At 37.0% G+C, this 27,740-nt stretch overlaps 1 protein-coding gene across 10 annotated transcripts in view; it reads left to right on the forward strand.

The window, feature by feature from the left end:
• AFDN (afadin, adherens junction formation factor) overlaps window positions 1–27,740 on the forward strand; it is a 129,349-nt gene that overhangs the window by 86,875 nt on the left and 14,734 nt on the right. For 8 of the 10 annotated variants that reach the window (XM_050709788.1, XM_035538642.2, XM_035538644.2 and 5 more), the window contains 8 exons: window positions 209–295; window positions 20,266–20,331; window positions 20,493–20,566; window positions 21,099–21,217; window positions 22,184–22,378; window positions 22,671–22,762; window positions 23,208–23,396; window positions 25,731–26,753. In XM_050709788.1, coding sequence (XP_050565745.1) covers window positions 209–295; window positions 20,266–20,331; window positions 20,493–20,566; window positions 21,099–21,217; window positions 22,184–22,378; window positions 22,671–22,762; window positions 23,208–23,396; window positions 25,731–26,753 — 1,845 coding nt within the window. The remainder of the gene's footprint in view (window positions 1–208; window positions 296–20,265; window positions 20,332–20,492; window positions 20,567–21,098; window positions 21,218–22,183; window positions 22,379–22,670; window positions 22,763–23,207; window positions 23,397–25,730; window positions 26,754–27,740) is intronic. The other 2 variants (XM_050709789.1, XM_035538646.2) reach the window with 1 other exon arrangement.

The raw sequence follows: 27,740 nt of genomic DNA on the forward strand, positions 1-27,740 counted from the left end.
GAATTCATATTTATCAAGCGTTAAGGGATTCCAACTTGAAAATGGAGTTTCAGGCATGGTATCTGAGATGAGATTTAGAGATGTGCTGCTGCTTTAACAGCTTAGTTTTTATTGTAGATTAGCTGTTTTGCACAATAATTTTCATAGCCTGGTAGTGCATGTGAACTCCTGTCATCTTTCATTTTCTTTCTTTTGCCTTGTTTGATAGGCTCAGCCTTTGAGGAAAGAACCTGAAATTATAACTGTAACATTGAAAAAACAAAACGGAATGGGCCTCAGCATTGTAGCTGCCAAGGTATGGAAGTCAGTTTGTGTAAGTGTTATGGAGGAAAAAAAAGTGTTTTGTTTGTGTGTTGTTTTTTTTTTTTTCTTGGGGGGGGGGGGGGGGGGGTTGATCTACCTTTCGTGGAAAACGTTAACTTGCTTCCCTTGAGTTTGTCGTGCATGTCATATTGATCATACTCTTATACCAGCTGGGAAATGTTTATGTAAAATACACAGAGATAATGCAAGAAAAAACATATGGATGTAGTAGTTATGACATTTAAGTCTAAAGCTCTACTGCAGGTTTATTTGGCAGTTTTCTAAGCCAAAAATTGGCAATGTTATTAAATTGAGTTAATAAACTAGTTTATTTAGCACTTTTGCTGAAAACAGCAGAAGTATCTGGCTAAGAAAAGCAGTAAATAGAATAAAGTATGTGCAGTAATTTTTGTAGTAGGTGAATGGATAAAAATATCTAAAATAAAGTTTGTCTCTACTTTGCTATGAAGGCAAGGCCTTATCTTTTGCACAGTATGTAGTTGCATACATGACATCAGTTTTGCTTCTTTATAGTAGAGAGCTACAGCATATTATGTAGTTTGGTGAGGCAGGGATAATAACTCTTGCCCTGACTTACTGGAATCTTGGGTGTATGGTACTCCTGTTGGTGGTAATATATAGAATGCACATACAACTCCAGCCACCAGGTGGAGGACTCCACTAATTGACTGACTTTTCCTTATCAAGTTGGTTGCACAAGAGGCATAATCTTTCTATTTTAAATTTGCTATGAATTATGTAACTGTGGTATCCAAAAGTCCTTCTAGTTATTGTGTAGTGTACATAGAGGTACAGGTAGAGCAAGTTTTTCTTCACATGCCTTCACTAGTACATGAAACTTTTCAGAACAATCTATTCTTCCTTGCCGCTTAGTACATGGGCTGAAGACTTAGTTGTTTTACATCTTTTAAGTTATTTCATGTAGTTACTTACTTCTAAACAGCACTACATTTTTTCCCTGCAACTTTGCTCATTTCATAGTCAGTTCTTGAAATGATAATCTTGTGTGATACTGGCTTTTAAAGGCTTATTTCTGACATTCTGTAAAGGAATACCAGATGTCAGGTATGTTCTGCTAACAATCAGTTATTACTGAGAAAACTACTCGGGACCTGGCAAATGTAACTCAATATTCTGCTCCTATTTTTATCGAGCAGGTTAATAATTTGAGAAGCAAATAGTAGATCTTACGATATGCCAGACTAAATATGTATCGGACTTCAGACTGCCTTCTGACAGCATTTCTGTTGAATGTTTCAAAACATGCAGTGGAATTTTTTTTCATTTTAAACTGTGATATCTAGTTGCAGAATATCTAGTTGCTAGATATCTAGATATCTAGTTGCTATCAGTTGCAGAAACATCCAGTGGGCCAGGCAGTGACTGCAGGTCATCTTGGTGCTGCATGCCTGCCACGTATTGGAATTCTGTTTTTAAAAAGGTCATGTCTTGAATCTTGATCTTAAATAAGCAAGAGACAGATTTCTACTTTTAGCATATGTAGAATAGAAACTTTTGCTTAATTTAAGTCAGCAAGGTGTTGGATAGACATAATTGTCTTTCATTGTGTTGAAATAAGTTGCACTGGTAATTAAATAGGATTATTTTCAAGCAATTAATTCAAGGGGTGTACGCTACTTAACTGTAAGCAAATAATAGCACATTTTTCCTGTAACAGGCTTCCTAAAAACAGTAGGCTAAGGAAGAATACAAAGGCATTATTTTTTTTCAAGCTGAGCAGGGCAAAATATATTAGAGAATTGAGTGAGCGTGGCTGAGAAGCTAGTAATAATGGGTGGATTTTTTCCTTTCTATCATTATCCTGTTGATGTTTCCTAATAATTATTCTAACGCATCTCAAGTCATGTGTCTCTTACCAGCATAAAAATTAAAATTTTCACTTTCTCCTTTGCTGAGGAAAGAAATTTAATAGATTGTTTAAAATTTTCTAAACTTTTAAAATATGACAGTATCTAAAATGAGAGGGAGAGGCAAGTATGAGAATAGATTTAGGTTTCTCCAGTGTTAAAAGGTTGGCTGTCACGTGTTCATATGAAGATACCTTATAGCTGAAGAAATTAAAGCTCATACTTGCTTTCAGAAATATGCAGTTACTGATGCCGTGCATGGGATCCGAGTTAGATTGCAAACCCAGTTATCTTTGTTTAACTTCTGTTTTTCAGTGTGCTTCAAAAGTGCTGTACTAAAAGAAAATGCAGGGGCTGGTCAATAGGTGGCACTGTCCTAAACAGTGAAATACAACTCTGAAACTATTCAGCGTGGCTAGGAAAACAGTTGTTTTTTTCCTGGGATGTGACAAAATAGTTGCTGTCAGTAGCACACTGTGAGAACGCTTTGCATGTTCACTGCAGACCTGCCTGTCATGTTAAGTCTTTGTGGGCTCTTGATACTTGTCTCTGGCTTTGTATAAAGATAGTTAAAATGGTATTCAGAGAATCTGCATTTCTTACCCATCTATAGATGTCTATAAAGAAAAATAACTTCTACTTTCTACTATAATTTTGACTGTTTCCCTTTTGTAGTAATCTGCTCATCCTCAAGGAAACATCTAACTAATTCATGCTTTGATAATTCTTTGGATTTTTATTAGTTTGCAGAATTTAGTAGGTAAATAAAGTCTATGCCAATTAGGAGTTTTTAATGGGTAAGGTGCATACTATACCTTCCATACCCCTTCCATGCTAAATGTTCTTAATTACCAAGTGATGGTCACTCCTGTCCTGCAGCAATCTAAAAAGATTGTGTTGAAGCTAAGGTCCTACAAGCAGAGAAGTGACACAACTTGCATTGAAATACTGTATACCTGCTTATTCTTAGCATAGATGGTTTCATTTTGTGATACTGGTGGATTGATTGCAAACACAGTGACATTAATGTAAAAGCAAACCAAGAACAAGGAAGGTGAGTCAAGGAGTATATGACAGCGTTATGTCACTGACAGACCCCCTGCTTGATCCTCTTTCCACCTAATGACAGGCAGAATGTTTGTGTGTTACTTCTACTTCACAGCTGCTCATATTTTATTTAATTAGAAGTTTTATAGGCCTGCCAGGAATGTCAGGGAGAGCACAATTCTTACACATCAGCTTGTTCACCTGAGCTTGCTCTAAGGGTGTTTTCTGAGGCAGGACAGCCCCAGAGCATAGTTGAGCAACCATGCAGCAAGCATATATGCTGTATGCATGCATGCCAGATAAAACACGTCTCATTATGCAATAACTGTTAGGTGCCAGAGCACTGTAAACAGTTTCGTGTGGTTGTTTTGTTTTAAGTCGGGAAAATACCTAGCAGCATTTCTTAAACTGAATGCTTTATACGTAGATTTTTTTGTTTGGTTTTAAAGTTATAACTTCACATGTTAAATGACCTGAAACAGTGACTTCTTGTTCTACCTTTTCATAGGTGTTGCGTGTTTTCTTATAGTAATACTCAGGTAGCTTTATTAGCAGTAGCTTTTGTAATGGGTATATGGAAATTGAGGAGGTAGGAGTGGTCGGGCATCAGGAACAGTATTGCCTTTTGAGGTTGTGTGCAGAATTTGGTTGCTCTAACCCCGAAAGATGTTTTGATGTTAAAAGCTGCCTGACTTCCAACCACATTGCGGTTAAGTTTTTATGAAATCCAGATGATTTGGAAGCAGAGTGTGCATGCAGTTTACTTTAAAAATATATCGCTTTTTGGGGGCTTTTGCATGTGACTTCGTAGCCATCTGTGGGCCAGCACATTACTTCCTGTTTAATTTGGAGATTTTTTTTGTCTTTTCTACAAAAGGGCTCCCTTTTTGTTTTTCTAGCAGTTTTCAAAGTTTAATAAAGCTTCTAAAGCAAATGAAAGTCAGAACGGCATAACTGATTACATAAGAGTCTGAATATTGTATTGGTTATAGCTGGTGTTGATAAATGCTATACCGTGTCATAGCATCCAGCTCAGTTATCTTGATGGGTATCTTGGAAAATCCAGCAGACTAGAGTGGTGGTTGCTGTAGAGGGCTGAAAGAGAAGTGGAGAATTGTTTTTTTTCTTTCAAGGATCTGTAGTCCCGGAGATCAAAATGTGGTTTTCTGTTGTTGGAAGAACAGAATCCATGGTAAGTCTGTTCAGGTTTCTGTCGGGACTGTTTTTCTCTTAAGTTTTAAATGCTATCCCTGTACTTTTTCCTGCTCTCTTGCTTGTTTAAACCTGCCAGTAGTGATTTGTTCGTGTAGCAACAGTGTAATATAGCATGCAGTTAAATATAGTCAGATGTTAATAGCTAACTTTCCAAAATCTAGAAAGAAAAAGCTTAACTAATTTTTTAGCTTGTTCTTGATATGCACTTCTCAAACTTGTGGAAGTGGCTATTAATACTTAAAGTTTCAGGTGTGGTAACTATTGTTTTACTGTGGAAGAGCATGAATAGCATGACCTGTGATATGTTTACTTGTCGTATTAGTTGGCTTTAATCCAGATTCCTCTAAAAGCCTGTTTTTCACTTAAAAGTCTTAGTAGAATAATAAAATTGACATCCCAAACAGTGTATGTAAGGTTTTTAATACTCTTTTTAGACTCTTCTAAAAATACCAGAACATGTGAATACATTGCAGTTAGGATATCCTATATTTAACACATTCACAGACTAGAGGCATTTCAATTCTGTTCAGACTGCTGCTGCACGAGGGAGAGGATTCCAGCGTTCTTCCAAGTGTTAGAGCTGACTTTGAGGATTTACCTTCTCATGCTGGTTACATTCATTAATATTCTGTGATTGAGTTCTTAAAATATACAGTGCATTTCTGCTTCTTACTGTGTCTTCCTTTTTTACTATAATGGAAAAAGTTACCTTAAAATATATGCATGTACCTTAAAGTATGTATGAATGTCTCTGTCCTACAGTAAATAGATCCAGAGTATATTTTCAAGGTTTTTCAAGAGAGAGTCAGATCAAATATTTTCTTAGCACTTACTGAAATAGGGATAAGATGGTGATGTTTCTTTTTTAATAGAAGCATTTCAAATATTGAGTGGAACAGTTCATCAATAATTATAGTGGGGAAGGGGTTGCTTTTCTAAAAACAAGTGTGTGGGCTCTTACTTGTAAATAGTTTGTGTTATTTGGCAACCTTGTTTGATCTTAAGGTTTAATGAAATCACCCTGAGATGACTTACTGTCTAAAGAGTTCCTCATCATTTTATATTTAATTCAATGTAAAGTGTTAATTTTAAGGAGGGTTTGAGACTAACAGGAATATCAATTTCAATGTGAAATTTTCCTGAACAAATACCTGTTAGGTGATGTATATAGAAAGAAAAGATATTAATATTAATTTTAAATCTTTTTTTAATTGAAAGTTAGGGTTTTAGTTGCAAATAATACGGATAACATAATACATAACATAATTCTCTCTACTGTAAGCTTGCAAATACAGACAGTTAATGACACTTATTTTTTTTATTAGCTCTTTACTTATGTTCCAGGTCTTTAAGACAGAATTTCAGACACTTCACTCTTGTCTCATAACAGCCTTCTTGTGTCTGCACATTCTAAATACTTAAGGAAAATCTTTGCCTTTTCCTTCCAGCATGAATTAATGCTACTGTTTTCATATGCTGTGTAAAAACTAAAGCTTATGACAGTACAGCATGATTTTTCTTCTTACTATTTGAGACCGCAACTTTGCTCAAGTAGAGTGTTTTTTTCTTGTTTATATTTAGATTGATATTGCAAATGGGTCACCTAGACGTTGTATTTTATGTCTTCTGGAACAAAGGGTTCGTTTGTGTGGCTTTTATTTTTTTATTTATTATAGTGCCAATTCTTCCTTGTACTAACACCTTATATGCAAGCACTTGCTAGCCCACAAAAGTTACGGTGCACGTAGTCTTTACCTAGAATTACGCTACCAGGCTATGTTCCATTCTGGCATTCAAATAATTTAAATGTATTTTAAATGCATGTTAACGCAGCATTTTATTTTTAAATTTTCTACTCCCATCAATGAAGAAGACTTTAAGAAGTTAAATTCTGTGTTGACTTTTTCCTGTGTGAATAATACTCTGATTTGGGGTAGAGATTTAGATTGTTAATAGGGTCTGATAGTGTATCCACTGATACTGGATTAAGATGTATCTATCTACCTGAAAGTGAAGAAGCACAAATATGTGTGGAGTAATATACTGTATATTTTCTGCTGTAATTTCTCCTTAGCTACAGAGCCAAGAGCCATTACTTTGAAAAAGTATGCGTGCACACACACTTGTGCAGTTATATATATTTTTAATTATTGTTATTTTCCCCTAAAAATAGATCAGCCGTGACATTCTTATTCTGTCCGCGGACCTAATTAAGCTGAGGCATTAGTTCTGGGTTGCCTCAACAGGGAAGTGTCACGGAGTGTTCAATACAACTTCTCCTGGTACTGAACTCTAACTAGCCCTTAGCATACTGCTGTTCAGAGACAATTTAGAGCAAACATACAGTAAAAAGTTAACTCTTGTTTGGGGCAGTAGAGCTCAAGCAATATGTATTCCTTGAACTCGGCAAAAGATTTTTTTTCCTTTGAAACACAAGATAAGTAGATTCAAACTGGCTTGTGTTTAATTTCTTTCGTTAAAAAATAAACGTGCCTTTATGGGTTTGTGCGATATCATATAAATCTGAAGTTGCAGCATTTATAACAGTGAAAGGTTAAGGAAGACCACTGACTAAAACTTACGTAGTCTTTTACGAAGGCACTGTATGAAATTTTATGCCTTTACCTACTACTGTTTGTGTTTCATTAGAGCAAAAATAAAGTATAGTTAGGTAGAAACTGTTGCACGCTTGATTTCAATCTCAGAATATGACTTTAGGCTAATTACTTTTAATAGTTGACTTAGTTGCTTTGGTTTTCATCCAGATATCTTTTGGAAGCCCTCAATTTTCAGTGTACAAGAGAAATCATGTTAGAAAGTCATATACTCTTGCCTAGCACAGGCGATGTTACAGTTTTTTGTGTCTGCATGCCTGCTGCCCATGTTTATCAATTTGTCTTATGGGGGATTCTGAATGCTGTAATTTGGTTTAAAGAAAATGAAGAAAGTCTACATACATGCAAGACTACATACAATACTATATAATCTATTTTGACTGTCTCAGGAAGTCCATTATACAACATATGAGGTTCTTTGGTCTCCTGGAAGGAGCAAACTTTAGGAAGATAAAAGATACATTTACTTACTTGCTTTGTACCCAAGTCAATCTTGATTGCAAATGTTCTTTTACTTAGAAACAAAACAAAATGTGACAAGCACTTAACTGGAAACCCTTATTCCAGTAAAGAGAACAACAAATCTCTTCAGTCCTTTATATTTACCCCTTTTGAATCTATTTGTAAATAGAGCTTATAGGTATGTGGATGTAAAGTTTCTAGGTTATGTTGGATGCTTCAGAATCCAGTTATATTGTACAGCTTGCAGTCTAGCTTTTCTCTGAATTGTAAGTCATGTATTTTTCATTTGTGCAATATTTCTTTGCCTGCTAATAATGTTGATTTTCACCACAGGCTGAATCCCCATTTCCCGTTTAGTTTAATTGGAAATGTTTTCTCTGCTTGTGACTGTACTTTGTCGAACTCTGAAACTGTTTGGTGTTTTCCCACCACCACAGAGGAGAGTTTGAGAGGGGAAAGCAGACGTTTACGTATATGAAGCACGGGTCAATTTTAAAACTCTTTTTAATCCAGGCTACTGCATGACTCACAGCAGCTGTGGCCACAACTAACAGACAGTAAGCTGCTTCACTGTACAGCATGCTATAAAATATTTTGTCTAACAGTGACAGGTTTTCAAAGCTTCCAAGTAGGTCTTGAGGTAGCAGAGGCCTTCCCTTCCTCTGCCAAACTTTTTTTTTCTCTGATCTGCACGGGAAAGAAGGTTGCCCTTGCTGCAGGCAGGCTGGGCAGCTACAGAGCGGGCCTATGGACTGACAGCAAGTAGCTCAGTGAATCGTAGGCATGCTATGTTCTGTACATAAAGCAGATAAATATGCTTGTTCTCAGCCAGATGCAGACTAGAAAATGCATTCAGCTTTAGGGAATGAGTGTTTGAGGGAGAGGGAGTGTTCAGAAACTTTTACTTTTTGCAAAGAGTACATTTGTAAACTGGCTGCATAGTTTAGTAAACTGGTATTCTTTAAAGTGCTTATAAGCTTGGATTATTTCAATGCTTCTGGACCAGCTACGTGCCAGGGAGGTCAGACTGAGACTTGACTCTGCTGCATAAACTTGCCTTTAAGGATGTTTATAAAAACTTACGAAGATCTTCTGTGTAAACTTAGAGTCTGGAATCAGAGAATTAGTCCTGATAAAAATCAGTACAATCTGCTCTGGGTGTAGGCAGATAAAAGATTTCGGGCCTGATAGCTAGATTTCAGTCATGGGGCAGAACTTTATGGTTTTCTTTAAACACACTTCAGTTGCAGAGTTTCATTCTGTTTTAAAACTGTAGTTTTTTTGAAGTTAAACATAAAATCAATGAAAAAGACCAACTTGGGGAAGCAGTGTCATCCGTGAACTATTATGAGAGATGCCAGGGCCTAATGGTTCAGCAGTGTGTGTGTGTACCTGTGTGCAATCTACGTTATTAAAATAAAGTAGTCTTTAATTTAATTTTTGCAAGATTATGCAAAATCCAAGCAAGTCTTGGAAACTTAAAAAAAATATATATATATATATCTGGTTTCTGCAAACAAAAGTTGCAGTCTGGAGTGTTTTGACAAGTAGTCTTGATAGCTGAGGCTACGTGCGTTGAAAGCTGCTTTGAAAACGGTTGGTAACTTTTTGGGGTTTTAATAGATTAAGCCAAACTATAACCAGAGAGTAAAGATGCCTACACTTCAAGACTGCTTTTGCATGTTACAAAGTATGTGATACTTGCAAATATTTAAATATTCAAGTACTGAAGACAAATCTTCAAATTGGTATTGCAAGGTCATTAGGAAGACTTTCTTGAATTTCTTGTAAATGTTTAATATAAAAAAAAATCTTTATATTGAAATGCATTTTTTTCTTTAATCAAACATGATTCCGGCGGTTTTTATTGAAAATTGTTCATCACTCCAATAAAACTGCTCCAACAAAGCATATGAATCTAAACCGGTATGGGGAAATGATAGATTAGAACAAGTAATGACAAGACCTTACTGTCAGTTGTCTGGAGAATTACCGGTTTGGTTAGGCACGGGACCTGCAGATAGGTATGCTTTACAGATGCATTAATTTTACCTTAGTTATTTCATACTACAATTTTGCTAACAACTGGAAAAGTGTTTGTTTTCATGTTTTAATTCAAGTCATGGGTATTAAAATAACTGGGTCACCTTACAGATCCACTGAAACGGCAAGAATATTACCAACCTAGCAGAAAGTAGAGCTCATTGCTGTTCCACCAGAGCTTCTAGTGCAGCATCAAGTTGGAGGAGGATAGTAGCTTAACTGTTAAGGGGTTATCACCCCATCGGCCTTTAGCCTGGGGTACCGGTGGGACAGCTTGGTGTCTACTGGCTGTAGGTCTCTGTGTGGCGTGGGTGCTTGGCTTTGGGCCCCAGCTTCATGTTGTTTCCACCATTCCATCGTGGCTGCTTATCCTGGCAAGTGCAACATGGGGAGGGGGTGGGGGCGGAAATTTCTGTCTGCTTTTAATGGTTCCGTGGTGACTGAATAACCAGTCTGGGGGCTGGGTATGGTGCTGCCACTGGGGAGGCTATATCTGATGTTACTGTTCATGCTGTTGCGCTATTTGTTATGTTCCAGTTGTATGGAGGATGTGATCTATGTGAGCCAAATTTTCCTGTGCTCGCTACTTACAAGGAAGTTTAATAAAACTCATCTGTCTTGTGGCATAGCGACTCTAGCAGTAAAATGTATTCTTATTAAGTATTTGCTTTAATTCTGTAATTTTTATTAATTCATTAATCCTGTAGTCTTGTCCATCCACAGTTTTGTACTGTTCTGCTATGTCAGAGTAGTCATCTTTTTTCAGGTCACTGTAGTTTCATATTGTTTTCATTACCACTCAGTCTGATTACTCCATAAAAATTACTTTTTTTAAATTCCCCCTCTTCTGTTTCTAAAGTTCTTGTAAGTTTTGAAGCAAATGCAATGTTCTGAGCACAATCCTGTGAGACCAAGGAGGTGCTTGCAAAGCAATGCTAAATGTGAAAACAAGTATGGACTGTTGTGTTGTTTGATAGATGACACATACAAGCTGATGTAATAAAAATAATAATAAAAAAAAAAAGGTTAGTTTGTCTCAAAATCTGGGGTTACAATGGTTGCATTATGCAGCTTGGTCCTTTGGCTTCAAGGATATGATTTTTCACAATCATATGATTAATATGATTTTTTGTAGTCCAGCAGAGAATCATAGCAGGATTAGGAGAGAGGAATGTCCATTTGGACAATATGTATAAAATCTTTGCATAAGTTTTTCTGACATAAATCTGAGTCAGCTGAGCATATTTTTGTATTTTTCTTTTGGTGCATTAAATGCGTGATTGGCTTTTCTCAGTATCAGCTTGTTTTTTCTTCCATCCTTCTGCTCCCAGTGAATTAGCAGATTTTTCTGTTCGCAGCCTGTTTGACTTGAAGAGTTGGAATTCCTTAAATAAAGCTATTTTGGGAGGCTGGTATTTGTCTTCACCTTCCAGGTGCATTTTTAATGTGGAAATCTAGCATTTGAACGCCTTTTTTTCACCCCCCTGCCACCTCCTCCTTCCCTCTTGTATCCATGGAATGACTTAAGTGTATTGTATCAGCATTCTAGAGACTGAAAGTGCACTGACTACAGATGCCAAAATTGTTCTGGAACTTGTGAGAAGTTGCTGTCGTTGCATGAGTTTTCTGTTCTTTTCTACTTTTGCAGACCTTTCAGAATGGTCTTCTGGTCAACTAATTTATTTCTTCATTTATTCAGTAAAATCTTGACTAAATTACTTTGGTGATGTGTCTTGGGATATTAGCTTACATTTTCCAGTTGTTCTGCTTATTTAGAAGACATTTATAAATGGCAGTTTACAGAGTTTTTGTTACTTCTTAATTTTCCAAATAGAAGTATTTACCCAGGGCTTACTTTCATGCTTTTTCTGGTATCTTAATTAGTGGACTTCCTTTCTGTCTAGTAATTAAAAGAAGAAAAAACGCAAAGTCATACAAACAAAAGGCTCGAAAATACAGTATGCCATACCCATTACAATAGAGTTTGTCATCTTCTGAAACTGAAACTAGCTTGAGTAATACAGAAAATAATTTGGTTATGCTTTCTTGAAATTCAGTGATCAAGGAATAATATTTTCTGAGAAATGTTTCTAACAAGGAGCTTCATAATTGTGTTGGTTTAATAGTAGAAAAACAGTCTGTATTATTTTGATGTTTCCTTGAAAAATAATTTGTCTGTGCAGCTTATGTTAATTTACTAAGCGTAAGTCTGCCCTAGTGAAGTCAGCTTAAATTTTGAGATTTTAGGTTAGTAAAATTCCTATTTGTTACAGTTTAATGAACTTTAAATGTTATAGGAAATGTTTAGGGATTACTCTTCTCTGAATTAACAAAGAAAGTCAACCATATAAACGTATGTCTGTCATTCATATGTCAACATATATATTATGTATGCATGTAATTAATAGTTGTTTCTCAGGTCAGATTTTGATACTGACCATTTTCTGCTGGCCCCTGTCTCTCCAAATTCATTGTTCATTGAGATAGCTTTTTGGAAGAGCTGAAAGCTCTCACTGAAGTTGAAATTGGTTAAGTGTGCTCTGCAGTCTTTTTTGTTGTATTTTCAGATGTTGTTCTCTTTGTATTGTAAATGTGTCTTGGTCTGGTTTTTTGTTGTTGTTTTGTTGATTCATCGTGATAGAGAAAAGATAAAACATTTTGTCCTGAAACAAATGAAGTGATAGCTATTGCTAATTTTTCTCTTATAAGCTGCAATTTTCTTGTTCATTAAGTTGTCTGCTATTTTAAGTATTTATGTGTTACTTTGTGGTTTGGGTATATAGTCTGCATTTTCAGTTTCTTCTTTTAACAGGTCAGGATTTCTTGCTGGAAAATAATTGGTTTAAGAAGTTTTCATAAGTATTTTTGCAAAATAATCTGTAGGTACCAGCGTGGACTTATCACTTTTTTTTCTAATCAAATTTATAGCGTGTTTTGGGGTTGAATTTACATGATTTATGTATTTTATAGGGTCTGAGAGTTGACTTACGATATTCGTGTGGACTTCATATGCAGAAGATAGTGTCAATTTGTATGTAGGGTCTACCCAGTTACTTAAGAATGTCCATTGTCAATTCAGCTAAAAATCAGCAGAAAGAAAAGTCTCTCTTGTTATAATTAACTTTCCTGGTATGTGCGTTTGACAGAGTTGAATGTAGTTGGATGTTGCTGAACAATAAACTAAGGCCTGATTAGTACCACTTTATTGGAAATTAAACGCAAACTTCAAATTATTGAAGAGTTAGATTTTCATGAGCTACGCAACCTACGAACAGTACTGATGTGATGCTCCCAACAATCGCATCCAAATGAGTGATAAACTCAAGAAGCGTTTCCTGTGTTTTACTTCCTTGCTTTTATTATCTCCATATCCTCAGGTTGTAATTTCAGACACCATCTTATGTTTCTGAACATGTTTTTCTTCTGTGATAAGAACTCTTTGAAACAGGGCTACTATGGCAAAAATAAAGTTAGTCCTCTCTTCTAAAACCTTACCTGTCTTCTGTCCTCCTTTAAGTATTGTTATACACTATACGTAAACCACACGGATGCAATAAGTAACAGATGTAAGGGAAATAGAATTTCTGGTGACTTTTAATTGCTGGATTTATTGGTGGCATTTCATGTGTCCATTTCTTGCTTATTCTTTTGACTTGTAGCTCCTTTTGTTCTTGGTCTGTTTCTTGGAGGACAACTCATTTATTTATTTACTTTTTACAATGCAGTCTTGTCACTTAAACAAATATTTTTCCCATACATTCTTTTCTTCATTTAGATTTAGGATAAAGACCTCAGTTACCATTCTAAGCAGACTTCTGTATGCAGAAGTATCCTGTGTTTGCCTTTACCTCCCAAGCAGGATTAGAAGATCTATTAAAATTCCTTCTAAATGCAAGAGAATGTTCCCCATTGTCATAGAATTCCTGCAGCAACCTGTAAGTCACAGCAAATTAAGGATTAATTATTCTAATACTCTTACTAAATTTAAGTGCATGCCAGACTTGCAAGTGCAATATGTTAACATCTTTCAACTTGTGCTGTCTTAAAGTATTAAATTACTTCTTAAGATGTGTAAGATGATTATAAAAAACCAAACTTGAAGGTATTAAGTTGCTTGGAAATGCATGGCTTTGGTCTGGTTACTGGACCTAATTGTTTTCCTCAGTTTCCCACCTGAGTTGGCTGTGTACATCCATCTTAAAGATGAGTGAGCTCAAGCATGGAGATTACTTTCAAGAGTCTTTTGATGTTTTTGCTCAGAGCTAATTAAGGTTCCTGGAGGAAAAAAAAAAAAGACATTTATCCCATTGTGTAATTACATCAGTAAAGGTATTTTGATTTTTTTTTTTCTTAACAGGATGTATTTTCTTCTGTTCTAAATACACTATTCATGTGTATCCCTTGCTAAAATTAGGGTAATTAAAATGTTTTATGTTTAGGAGGGGAATTGATGGGCTGTGGCAAACTTGGGAAGTGTCTTTTGAGTGTGCTTGCCATGCAGGCTTCAAAAAAAGTTAAAAAGATCAATTTCAATCATTTGTAATATATTTTTTTCTCCCTGTTTAGTTTTTCTCTTTCAGGGTACATATATATGGCTTAGAGTGTGTTTTTTTGTTTGTTTGTTTTTTTGTGATGTCCTCCCCCCCAAACATTTTGTAAATTGGCTTCCACTAGAATACTGTTGCTCTGCAGACACTGATCAGAGCTCTTTCATGAGTAAATGGGTGACAAGTAGCAGGATTTAGGAATCTGATGCGGTTTAAGTTGCTGGGTTAAAACATCATGCCGTTCACGGAACAATGGAGTCTGAGGTTGCTGCAAAGCAAACCTGATTATTTTATGTCACGCTATTTTAACCCATTTGGAAATTGTTTGGGCAGTGTTTAAACTGAAATACCCTGTGTTAGGTCAAATTCCATTGGATGTGTTTTGTATTGCTCGTTAAAAAGAACACTTCCCTAGTGCAAGTTCACAGTGTGCTCTTTACATGGGTGAGCTGTTCTGACATTTTAAAAATGAACAGTTCTTGGTGATAATTTTCCTTCTTAAAGGAGGGCTTTTGGGTTTCTTACAGTAGAAATCCCTATCCGGGGTCTGGTGTGGAAGGGTTACCTGATGCCAGCCCTGTATGCAGGGAGGATGTCACCAGCCCTCCCTGATGGACAAAGGCCTCCTGGCAGCCCCCTTTCTTGATGGCTATGATCTGTCTTACGCTGGGCTGTAAACAATTTTAGGAAAGTGATTTGGTTGAAGACTTAAGTGCTTATTTAGGAGCAGGGGTTGGGGAAGCAGGTCAGCTTAACCTTTGGATAGGCCAGGCCAGGCCTGGGAGCTGCCGCGAAGCACCCACGCAGCTCCAAGCACCGGAGATCACAAGCAGGCCGGTGGATTTTGGTCTGACACTATGTGTCAGTGCCCAGCTAATGTCATTTTAGTGAATTTAACACATGTTCAGTACTGAACCAGGTAAATATTGCTACACTGCTGGCCTTAAACTTTTTAGCTGTGCTTTATGTGTTTTTTATGACCTGGGCTGTTCTTTTGTACTGGTTGTAAAACTGTATTGTAAAAGCATGGAGTAGAGGTGTTCCTCATGTTGAAGCTTAGGTCTAGTGTACTTGAGGTATCAGAATTCATAAATAGCATGTAATAATTCTCTTTCTTCAGTCCACAACTTACTGTTCTTCTCATTCTCATTGGTTAATAGCTTCTATATAGAACATTTTCCATATGGTTGTCTGCTTTGGCTATGCATTGTAGCAGTAGCAACCGTTCAGAAGTAAACAGAAAAGATCTTTCGGAGTCGAGTACTGGGCTCATGCAGTTCCGTTTAGGAATGATGTAACCTATGGTGAGGCTCGTGTTGACTACTTCTGACATAATGATTGTGCTCACTTTCTGTTGAGCCCCTCATATTTTACCAACCCTTCATACATGGCTTTTTCAGCTGAAAACTGTGACCAAACAGTGTAGATGATAATTTGGAAGTAGCAAAGAAGAAGCAGTAGTTTTTATTTTGTCAGTTGTACACCTTGAAAAATGCCATAAATTATTACTTATGGGAAGCATTTTCCATTTTTTTTCTCAAAACAGGTGCTGTTTATTCACTTTCTGCAAGGATTGTAAAAACAGATTGGTACCACTAGAGAGTTTACTACTGTAGATTAAACTACTTTGTTGCTTCTACAATTTACTGAACTAGTTTTTGAAAATGTTTTGGGGAATTGCAATTGTTTTTATATATTTTATATATATATATATATATATATATATATATATATATAAAATATATATATTCTCATCTGTATATAGATATATGAGGAAGTCTGCTGTAGGTTACAACATATTAATCTGGAGAGGGAAAAAAGCATCTCTTTGTGCTTACCACATTCTTGCATTCCACAGTCATTTAACTTCTCTACAGCTGTGTTCTTCTGTTCCATCTCAAAGCTTTACAGGTAAATATGCATTTGGTATTCAGGATTGGAGAAACTAAAATGGACTGGAAAGAATGTTTTCAGTTTTACTGCTACCGGTACACATAATTGCTTTGTTTATGGAAGAGTAATTTTAATTGTGCTGACCTTCATATTTCTTTAAAAGAAAAACAGATTAATAAGCAGTCTACAAAGAAACCTGTTCTACTGTAATGTCAATAAGTGATAGGAGAAAAATTCATGTGGTACATATGAGAATTTTGCTCACTTTGGAGGTTAGCATGCATGGCTCACTACATGTTAAGGACACAAAAAAGATATGTGCAGTCTCCTGGAAGATGGAACTGAAGCAAAAATAAGTCTGTTTCAATAGAAATTAAGAATTTGGATTCCAATGACTATAAAGCTTAGGGGAAAAGTCACAGGAAGATAAGTTAAACTCCATGATGCTTAGTAAGAGGTCTGCCTAAGCATAAATGAAAATAGCAGGCATCTTGTTAGAAACATACTAAATGGTGTATAAAGTACACAGGAAAGAAAAGATGTATTTGTCCTACTCTGGGAGTAGATGTGGTAGACGCTAAAGATGTTTTATGTAATCTGAATAAATAGAGATTTATTTTAAAATCATTTTTGTACTTTTAAAATTCATTAGCCTTGTGTTAAGTAGGTGACTTGGAGCTAATGCATCTGCTCATAACTTGTCTTAAAAAAAAAAAAGGCACACAGGAAAAGGATTGACAAACTGTATAGGCTTCAAAAGAACACTTAGGAATAGAAGGAATAGTGAGCAAAATGTCAGCTCCCTTGAAACATCATGAAGAATCAGTGTAAGGTTTAGAGTGCAAGAACAGTTGGAGAAAAAATCCATCTGATCTGGTATCTTTCAGCTGTGTCTAATAACAGATATTTAGCCAGAAAGTGTAACAGAACACATGTAAGATGTTTCCTCCTAGTTTCTAGCTTTCTGTAATTTCAGATTTTTTTCCAGCATGTATTACATCTGTATTACTTTCTCTGAAAGCCCTTGGAAGATCTTACCATGAATCTTTGGCCTCTGCAGCAGTCTATTGGCAGTTTCCCAACTGAATTATGAAATCCTTTGGAAAAAAGGTTGTTGGTTTCATGGTGTGTTTTGTTTCCCTTGAGGGTGGTGGGGAGGAGGAGTTGTTGACTTTATAAAATATGCTACCTGATAGCATGAGTAAGAAAGTTTTGTCTTGCCTGACTAGAGAGATGATAAATAATCCTGTCTGCCATTTGTAATTCCATAGACCTTCGCTTCCTCTCTTGATTGTTTCTAAGCTGAGGAGTCCATAGAGTCCATATTATTTGGTTCTCTCAAGGAAGTAACTCCGTGTTCCTGATCATTCTTGTTATCCTCTGAGCCTCGTGGTTCTGCTGGTGCCTTTTTGTAAGGGAATAATCAGAATTACAGTTTTCTAAATGTGAAACCTCTAGTTGCGTAGTGACCACAGTGTTTTCTGTTTTCTTTGCTCTTGTCTAATAGTTCTGTTGGCTCCCAGACGTTTGAGCTGATATATAACGATTGCTCTGAAAACAGTAACTAAAAAGATGTTTCTTGAACAGTTAAAGCCAGTTTAGAAACTCTTGTATGGGTGTTTGTGCAGTTGCAAATGATTGTCTTAATCACTATTTGCAAAAACAGTGCAGATAACACGGGCTTTAACAGAAGGTTCCAACTTCATTTAAAGTGTACGATCGTAGTCAAGGATAAGAAAGGTGACACATACAGTATGATGTAAGTCATGATTAGCAAACTCGTGATCCCCAAATTTCTTGATTAATGTGTGCACTTTTTAAAGTGGCAGTGCTCTTCCACCAGCTTGCTGTTTTCACCTTATCTTCGACTGTGTTAGGCAGATCTTTGGACTCATTGGATCCAAGAGGGTGAGATTCTTGCTAGCAGCTGATGAAGCTAGGACTGAATAAAGCAGCTTCAGTCCCAGGTAGCTTTAGAGATATCTGATCAGTCTTGGTCAGTCTGGCTGCAAGAAAAGCTGTTGCTTCATCCCTGTGATTACATGTGACTGTGATCCATGGGGTTGTAACTTAAAAGGGGGTGGATGGACGACTCTTGCTGTTGACTCTTTCACCCTTTGGAACAGAAGGAGCATGCCTCTACGTATATTTAGTGGTTGGAGGCAGAGGAAGGAGGCCAATCATCTTAATCTTCACTTTCCAATAAGGAGAGGTGATAACTCTTCTGGGCTGTTTATGCCAAAATTGCCCTGATGGGGACCAGTCCCCCCTACAGGGTTGAAGCATTACTTCACATTTGGACCAGTAAAATGCATTTTCCCCTATTACTCCAGTGCTCAGTATCACGTGGTTCTTCTCCAGCCCTTGGTTTTGACTGGTGCATTTTCTATCCGGCAAATTTAGTTATAGTATTATTTGCCCTTTTTTCTGAAAAACTTGTGAGCCTGGTGAACAGCACATTCATTTAGGTCTTCTCTGAGAGCTTCCATTCCTTGTGAAAAGTAAAAACTTCCTGTCCATTGTTGAACTAGTTACTAATGTGCATGGACAACTTCCATCTTATCCCATGACAACTTTAAATTCTTTAAGAATTCCTAGTAAGAGATCTTGCCACATACTTTTTGGAGGGCTAGATGTTCTGTCAGCCAGATCAGCATTTTCCATGTGCTTCTTGGTTGCTTGAGGAAAAAGATTTATGAAGCGTGGCTTTCATTTTTCATTGCGTTTATCTAGCTGTATTCTGACTTGTATTTCTCATAACTTTAACTGATTCTTCTGGTATAAAGTTAAAAAATAATATGAAGTTGTCTGAATGTTTCCTTAGAGTCCTTCCAAAAAAAAAAGAGTGTATTTATCTATATATATTTTAATTACCTTCATGTTCTTCCTAGACACAGAAAATGTCTTTTCTTTAGTTATTTTATTGAAGTTTTTTTTTCCCTTTACGTACAACTTATGCAATTGTTCTGAAAAATTTGGACATATAGAATGTTAATCTTGAATCGTGGGACTCAAAGTAAATCCTGTTCTGTGGCTTTTGAATAAACATTTGGAATTAACTCAAGTTCTAATTAATAAAAATTTAATCCTTCATCTGCTTAGAAAAATCTTGTATAATGCTTGCTTTTGAAGAAAATCTGTGCTTTTCTACTTTATTTCATTATAATGATGAAAGCCATGAATGCTTTTGCTGACAAAAGAAGTAGAGTTGGAAAAGTGGGGGGGAGAGGATGAGGAATTTGCATTTTCAGTACAAAATCAACCTGGGTGTTATTGTAGAAAACAAAATCTGTGCTCTGAAAACTTAACAGTAGTTCTGTAGTGTTTTTCACAGTGACATGCGGATTAGTTTAAATGATATGGCTTGCTATGCTAAATAGTGTAGTCACAAGTGATTGTCTTACATTATAAGTGACAATTTAAAGGTTTGTGATACTAACGTAGACTTGTGTGGTGTCTTGTAAATTGGAGCACGTGGATGATGCAACAGCATGGCTTGAATAGATGCTCGTGTCCTCATGCCTTAAATCTGTTGGCTGTCTAGCAATATGTTCAGTGTTAACAGTCCTTTTAAAATTTAGTGGGATATTTAGAGGCAGATTTTTATGAACAAAATTGTATGGTTCTGCAGTAGACTTAAACAGTGGTTTTGTTAACTCTGAAATACTTACTAGTTGTAACATCTACTTGTTTATTATAAAAGCAGAAGCACTGTTTGTTCCTCTTTGCTAGCTCCTTTACAGTCCTAATAACTTTTACTGTAAAAAGCATTTCTGTTCCTTTTGGTCATTAATTCTCAAAGCAGAATAGGCAATCTGCAATTTACCTTGTTAGATTTGGGTATTAGCAAGGGTAACACTGCAGTCTTTTGGAAAATAATACACAGAATACACAGGTATCTAAAATAAACAAACAGCATGCATACAAAAGTGCAAATAAGTATTTCTCATTAGAAGGGGATTAAAACAAACTCCTAAAGTATAAATTTTAGTTGACATATTTTCTTGATTATTGAAGCTTGCATTAAGACCACATATTGTTTGCTTCTACCAGCTTGCAGGTTCAAGAGGCCTAATATTAAAGCCTTCTTTTGATTTTAAGTGAACTTAACTCTCTTCTATATAACTTTTTGTTTTCCTGGTTTGGGGAGGAAAAAAAGTAGAGGTTTATCTAGCCATATAAATTTTTATTAAAATTTATGGAATGCTCAAGAGATTAAATATAAATGTAATAATATCCTTTTCTCTGTAGGGTGCTGGTCAAGATAAACTTGGAATATACGTCAAGTCTGTTGTGAAAGGAGGTGCTGCAGATGTGGTTAGTAATAGTTTTAAACATCAGAATTTCAGAGGTGGAAAAATCCTTTGGAAATACTTTTAAATCCTTTATTTGCTAGTGTGAATGAATTGTTTTCATTTACACCAAGTTAGTGTTGGTGCATGATTTTTTTTTTTTTTCTTTCTTGAATATGTAATTAGGATGGTCGTCTGGCTGCAGGGGATCAGTTGCTCAGTGTGGATGGTCGAAGTTTGGTGGGCCTGTCCCAGGAAAGGTACAGAATGCTTTCACTCAGTGTCTTTACATGGAAAAAAAAAATGCTAGAGTAGTAGTTAACTGAAAAAGGTCTTGGGCTTCCCACCCCCATACCCCCCCCCCCCCCCCCCCCTTAGGCTTTCTCTCTTCTTTGTTGTTTTTGTCTTTTCTTTTTAAATGATTCTCTCTGTGTTATCTTAGTAATAAGAGTTTTCAGCTCAGAGATGATGTTACACATTTGGGCTGTATCTTTTAGCAAGCTGTTCTTAGCTCTAATTTTTAAATATTTTGGCTTCTGACAATTACCTGCAGAAGCTGGAAATACTTATATGTAAGCGTATCGTCTGTTTAGTAAACAGACTAGCTTCTAGCTGTTGTTTTCCTATTTTTTTCAACTGATTTTAAGTATTAGTCAGAAAAAATAGTGTTTTGTCAAACAAAAGGTAACTAGAACAAATATGAGGGAATTGTGACATTAAAAAATGATGACAAGGAGAAATATGTAATACAGTGCTCTGATTTTGTTTTATTTGCTCTGACTTCTATTGCAGGGCAGCAGAACTTATGACAAGGACAGGTTCTGTAGTAACACTGGAAGTAGCAAAACAAGGAGCAATTTACCATGGTCTGGCAACCTTGCTTAATCAGCCATCCCCAATGATGCAAAGAGGTAAAGAAACAAAAATAATAATATTATATATAGGAATAACAGCTTTTGTATGACTTAGAATGCAGAAAACACAATAATTCATAGTAACTTGCCAAATACTACTAAAGCATTAAATCAGACGAAACTTAATTGCATAGTATGGAAGCGTTTATTTCCTTATCAAAAGTTCATATGATTTTTTAAATACTGCTTAAAATTATACTAGTCTAATCATTAATAAATGTTTTGCATTTGTGCCTTTTTAAAAAAAAGAATTCAAGTACAGGCCTGGCTTTGAAATAATTTTTATTTTAATTAATGAAATATAACGAATACAAACATCTTTATAACTTCAATAGTTTTTCTTTCCCTCCTCCTCATGGAGTATGACTTCCTTGTAACCAGGGAGTGTAATGTAATTACAAAGAGAGAAAAACAAAAACAGAAACCCCTGGAACGTGTTTTATTTAGTTTTTAAACTAGAAGTACTGAAACCTATCTTCTCAAGTTTGTGTGTCTGATCATAAATTCTTCAGTGTTTCTCCAATGTTATGTTTTTATCATTGTACTTCACAGAGCTAACATGCAAGTCTTACATAAAATATTTTTATAAAGGAAGTCCTTTTCTATGTGTACTATAGAATAGAAAAGAATGGGTTAAAAGAATAAATCCTTATTACCACAGTTTACAACACCATCCCAATTGCCATATGCCTCTATGAGTCAGCAAGAAACGTTTTAGTAAGGCACATTTGGCTTTACCAAATACTGTTTTATCTTTTCAAAAGCTCTTTTGAAGCCATAAAAATCAAAGGAATCCTGTACCATTGATACAAAAGTGGAATTGCATATCTGAAGAAGCAAAGATTTTAATAGCTTTACCAGAAACTCATTTTTTCTTCTAAATGCAAGGGAACTCTTGGAAGGAATATGCTAGACAGTAGTTAATATAAGTGAAAGGGGGAAAATATATATCAACTGTTACAGTTTCTGACCGCCGTGGCTCAGGTAAACCCCGACCAAAGAGTGAAGGTTTTGAGCTGTATAACAACTCCACGCAAAATGGGTCACCGGAGAGCCCTCAGCTGCCATGGACAGAGTACAGTGAACCAAAGAAGCTGCCAGGGGATGATAGATTAATGAAGAACAGAGCCGATCATCGCTCCAGCCCCAATGTAGCAAGTAAGAAAGATTATCCTTCTTTTAGAGGTAGATGCCTCTTCCACTATCTTTAAAGACTGTTGAATTCCAAAGGGGTGATTGTTTTTTTTGTTTTGTTTGTTTAAAAAAAAAAAAAAAGAAAAAAAAATTGATTGTTTAAAATAATTATGTAGTAGCAATGTTTTTGGAGCAAGCCTCTTGTTAGAACTATTCAGACGAAAAATCATACTTATGTTGTGAATACTGTTATTTTATTAAGTTATGTAAATTAGTATTAACAGGCACATAAATGCTTCCTTTAACTTTCCAACAGATCAGCCTCCAAGCCCTGGGGGAAAGAATGCTTATGCATCTGGAACTACCACCAAAATAACCTCAGTCTCGACTGGAAATCTTTGTACAGAGGTCAGAAGTGGCAAGCAAAATGCTGGCTATTAAACTTTCCTAAGCTATCAATAGGATCAGTGTGCTTGAGTCAAACCAGTGTCTCACTTTAAGTATTTCAGCATAACGCTGGTGCTAGTGACTGGGTGGGGGGTTTTGCTTGTTAAAGCTTAATGAAAGATTGAGAAAAGTTTGGGTGATTTTCATGAAATTTTGTTCACGAAGCTGTCACTGCAATTTCTTTGGCTTATGCCAATGTTACGTACTTGTTTTCAGACCATAAAAACATTAGTCATAACCACAGTTTATATTTGATACTGGAAAACCTCCATATCTGTTATTCCAGACAAATAATGCTCTCAGAAGGCAAAACAAAACTTATAGGAAATGCATGTTTAGAATAACATTCTGTAGAGATCTGCATGATAAGAGAAATTCTATCTTATGTTCTTTCTACCTTTTTCAGGAACAGACTCTGCCTCCACGACCTGAAGCTTATCCCATCCCAACACAGACCTATACTAGGGAATATTTCACATTCCCAGCTTCAAAGTCCCAGGATCGAATGGGTCCAGCTCAGAGTCAGTGGCCAAATTATGAAGAGAAACCACAGGTCCAGGCAGAAAGTAATCACTCGATCAATAGTACAATGCAGGTCAGAAGCTATTTCTTTCACTGTAGGAAAGGAGGAGGGTGGAGGGAGGGGTGGAGGGACAGAAACTGCTTGATTTCCACTTCCCATTTGCTGAAAGCATTTTTGCAGCAACTCACTATGATCTCAGAGCTGTTGAGGATAAACCATACCACAGATGAGGGGATAACTGTGCTTCTGCCAAGGCTGACCTGGGTTCAGAAACCCTACTTTTTTACCTTTTTTTCTCCACAGAATTTGTGTTATCAAGTTATGCAGACCTGTTATCTGGGATATTTTAAGTCCCTGTTACTCAGAATAATGGAGAGTAGACAGTAGTATGGTTTATCTTGTAAAATGTTTTTGTGGTTTTCTGAAAAGTAAACTAAACCTTCTAAGAAGGTTTATGTGGAAAAATCTCTTCGCTTGCAGGGCGCATTGGTTAAGTGACAGTGAAGTATTAAAAATTAAACAGAACAGTACTTTGAAACTTATCCAAGGTCTTCACTGAAACACATTCCCTTTTCAGATAAAAAATAAAAATAAAAAAGGAAAAAACTTTAAAGCTGCATGATTTTTTTTGCTTGCATTGATCCTGCTCTGTTACCAAAATGCAGATACTTCTTGACCTAAAATGAATTTACAATCACTGTACCTTTATAAAAGTCAAAAGAAAGATAATGTTCTATTCTTTGTAAATGATGACTTTTCATTTCCTGTATGGATTTGAGTAATCTTGGTTGTCTGAATCCAGTCACTGCGTCATCTTTTTTTTTCCTCCTAATGCACCAGAGACAGCATCATCACTCAAAAATACGTATTTAGAGAGAGAAATTGTTGTTGCTGTTCCTAATTTGTGATAAAAGCTGAGCCTCACACCAGGCTTGGTATGTTGTTACTTTTTGAAAAGCAGTGTCATCTAAGTTACCTTGATACTGCATCATAGAAGCAAAGGAGAGTAGTATCTCTGCCCTAATGGGATGAGCTGCCATCTGGACGTGCACCTCTCCCCTGCTTAAGGTGCAAGCTTAAGTGAGTAGCTTAAATGAGGCAGTTAAAACTGATGAGATGAACCCCATCTGTTAAAGTTGTTGACAGATGCTGAATTTGAGGTATGGTCTTAAGGCTGAGAACATGGAAGAAATGTTTGTATAAAGCAAGCAAGTGGAAGCTTTTAGCTCCCTACAAGCATTGGAAGCGTACACAATTTTTCCCCATCATGCAATACTTCTAAGTTGACATTAGAGGAAAATAGATTTAATAAATAAATAAAATCCGTTAAATCTTTACAGTGAAAGCTGGGCTTGTAAAAGCTGCCATAAGCTACTGACTGATGTGAAACGCCTGTTTTCTGTTCTGAACGCATTAGCAAACTGTTTGCTTAGGTGCATCTTTACAGCAAATCTAACACAAATAGCTGTGTGTTCAGATCTGCTGGACTAATAGAGCATAAAAAATACACTTGTTCATCTCAAAGAAGGCATTCTTTTGAGGTCACAGTTAAGGTCACTGATGGGGGAAAAAGAAAAGGAGTTTGCTTTGTTAGTCTTCTCTCGGTTGTTGATAATTGGTACATTATGTGTTCAGTGCTCAGTACTTCCTAACATTCAGAGCATGAATATTTGCTTCAAGAAAATCATTAACAGATTTGATAAGCCTAATTTATGGCCCAGTATTCCCTTTCAGGAGGTAGTACGGTGCAGTGAGACCTCAAGCTTGAATACAAAAAGACTTGGGTGTTTGACTCACTAAGAAAGTGATAAAAGCACAGACCAAAGTCTGTGCCCCAAATGCAGGTAGAACTGGATGTGACTGCCCATATTCCACACCCATGAATGACTGTCATAGTGAGAGCTTCCAGCTGGGTCATCTCCCTTATTAACAGAGGAGGGTGGGCAGAGGCTCCCTTGTCCTTGTTTGTCCTCCCAACAGGAAAGTGTTCATCAAGCCAGCTGAAGCCTGAATGGCAGAGCTGGTGTGCTGGAGCTGCTGTGCAAGCTGCCAGGACTCTTGTGTGGGGTACGAGGGGGTGTCAGGGAGAGGCCTGAGAAATTGTGAGAGCTGGGGAAGTTTTTGGCTTAAGGTCCATTTTGCATTCCTCCTTCCTCCCAGTCCAGGTTTCCAGCCATTTGAGAGGTTGCAAAATCTTCTATCACTTGTACGAGCTAAAAGGACTGAGAAGAGTATTTTATTATTGGTTTTGGGAAACTCACTGGGCATGGAAATGCTGAACTTCACTAAAAGCAATTACCTTCACCAATAAGAATGCAGTTTGTGAGCCATTTAGGCTTTTAGGATTTCAAATATGTTTTAATATAGAAAGACCATGAAAAAGATGCTTTGTTTAATTTTTTCCAGCGCGTGGCTCGTTCCCAGGAAGAACTCCGAGATAAAGTTTTCCAGCCAGACAGGAATCGTTTGGAAGTTGTTATACGGAAGGACGTGGAGTACATTGATCGGAAGTCAGACAGCGATCAGTGGATGAATTCATCTGTGGATTCCAGCACCTCTAGCCAAGAACACCTGAACCATTCATCCAAACCAGTTTCGCCTGGTTCTTGTTTAACTAAGAGTGGACCTGGCCGTTGGAAAACTCCGGCTACGAGCCAGCCCACTCCAGTGGCCATTTCCCAGCCCATCAGAACAGATCTTCCTCCGCCACCACCACCTCCTCCAGTGCATTATGCAGCTGAATTTGATGAACCACAAATGGATTTGCCTCTGCCTCCCCCTCCTCTGCCAAATCAGATAGGAACACAAGCGTCTTCCCAGGTGGCTGCTGCTGAGCGTAAAAAAAGAGAAGAGCATCAGAGGTGGTATGAAAAGGAAAAGGCACGCTTGGAAGAAGAACGAGAAAGGAAGCGTCGTGAGCAGGAGAGAAAACTGGGCCAAATGCGCTCTCAGCCCCTAATTCCTGCTCAGCCTGTGGTTCCTCCTGTTTCCCTCCAACCAGTGAAATCAGAAAAACCTTCAACTTTGCAGAGGCCTCAAGAAACAGTCATTCGAGAGTTGCAGCCACAGCAGCAGCCTCGGACTATTGAGCGGAGAGATCTTCAGTACATTACGATCAGCAAGGAAGAACTGTCCTCCAGCGATAGCCTCTCTCCAGATCCCTGGAAACGTGATGCTAAGGAGAAACTGGAGAAGCAGCAACAGATGCACATCGTGGACATGCTGAGCAAAGAGATTCAGGACCTTCAGAACAAGCCTGATCGTACAGCCGAAGAGAATGACCGTCTGCGCAAACTCATGCTGGAGTGGCAGTTCCAAAAGCGGCTTCAAGAGTCAAAGCAAAAGGATGAAGATGACGATGAAGAGGAGGACGACGATGTGGATACTATGCTCATCATGCAGCGACTGGAGGCAGAAAGAAGAGCAAGGGTAAAAGGGGATAATCCTTTCTAGATAAAAGCATAGTAAATGTTTATCTCAGTGGGTTCTCTGGATTTGTTTGAGTATTTTGATGTCCTTATAGGGTAAAGGATGGAGCTATCTTGAATGTCTTTGATTTTTAAAATCGCTATAGGAGCCATCACTAGCTTACAGTGGCTTTACCATTTAAGTGATGAAAGTACCATAGCTACCTATTAGAGAATCTAAGTCGGCGGTCAAATTTACTTTTCTGGTTGTGGGTGTAGAAATTCTCTTTAGATAAAGAGATTTTGCTGTGTAGCTGGAGCAGGATTAGAAAGTTAAATATGGGATGGAATTTGCTTACAGGAACGCAAGCAAAACAATTTGAAATTACAAAAATCTGTAGCAGAATTGGGGACAAAAAAATCCTGTTTTATTTCTTTTTTGTTCCTCAGGTAGTGTTACCTATCAGAGTTCTTATTTATAGTCTTGTACCTGTAAGACTGAATACCTCCTGTTTCCAGGGATCTGAGGTTCCACCATGTTGGTCCTCTCCAAGTAGAGGCTGGAGTATGAGGCAGACGTTACTTCTACATTTACCACCACCTCAGTGGTGACACTAACAGTGCTGGGTGGAAGCGTTAGTATGAGCCTCGTGGTTTTGGGGTGTTGTAACAACTCGTGTACTCTGCCTAGGGCTCCAGCTCAAATGTAGCCAGATTTTGCATAGTGTACAGTTTAATCAGTATTTGAAAAGGTTTGCTTACCTTACCTTCAGTACCGTGAAAGCTCATAATATAATTAATGAGGTAATGCAACTGAATAGTATGATAAAGCTTTTATCACTCCACTGGTGGTGGTTGTCTCTCAGAATCTCTTAAATCTGTTGTTACTGGGAAGCAATTCCAATAGGAGAATCTGTTTCTCTTTTCTGAATAATAGCACTGATACCAAAGTTGCATACCAATAGCTATGCTCTGAAAGGCTTAAAAACTAGCTCTGTAATACACTGTA

Source organism: Cygnus atratus, chromosome 3 (assembly GCF_013377495.2).
Source record: "Cygnus atratus isolate AKBS03 ecotype Queensland, Australia chromosome 3, CAtr_DNAZoo_HiC_assembly, whole genome shotgun sequence".
Lineage (NCBI taxonomy): Eukaryota > Metazoa > Chordata > Aves > Anseriformes > Anatidae > Cygnus > Cygnus atratus.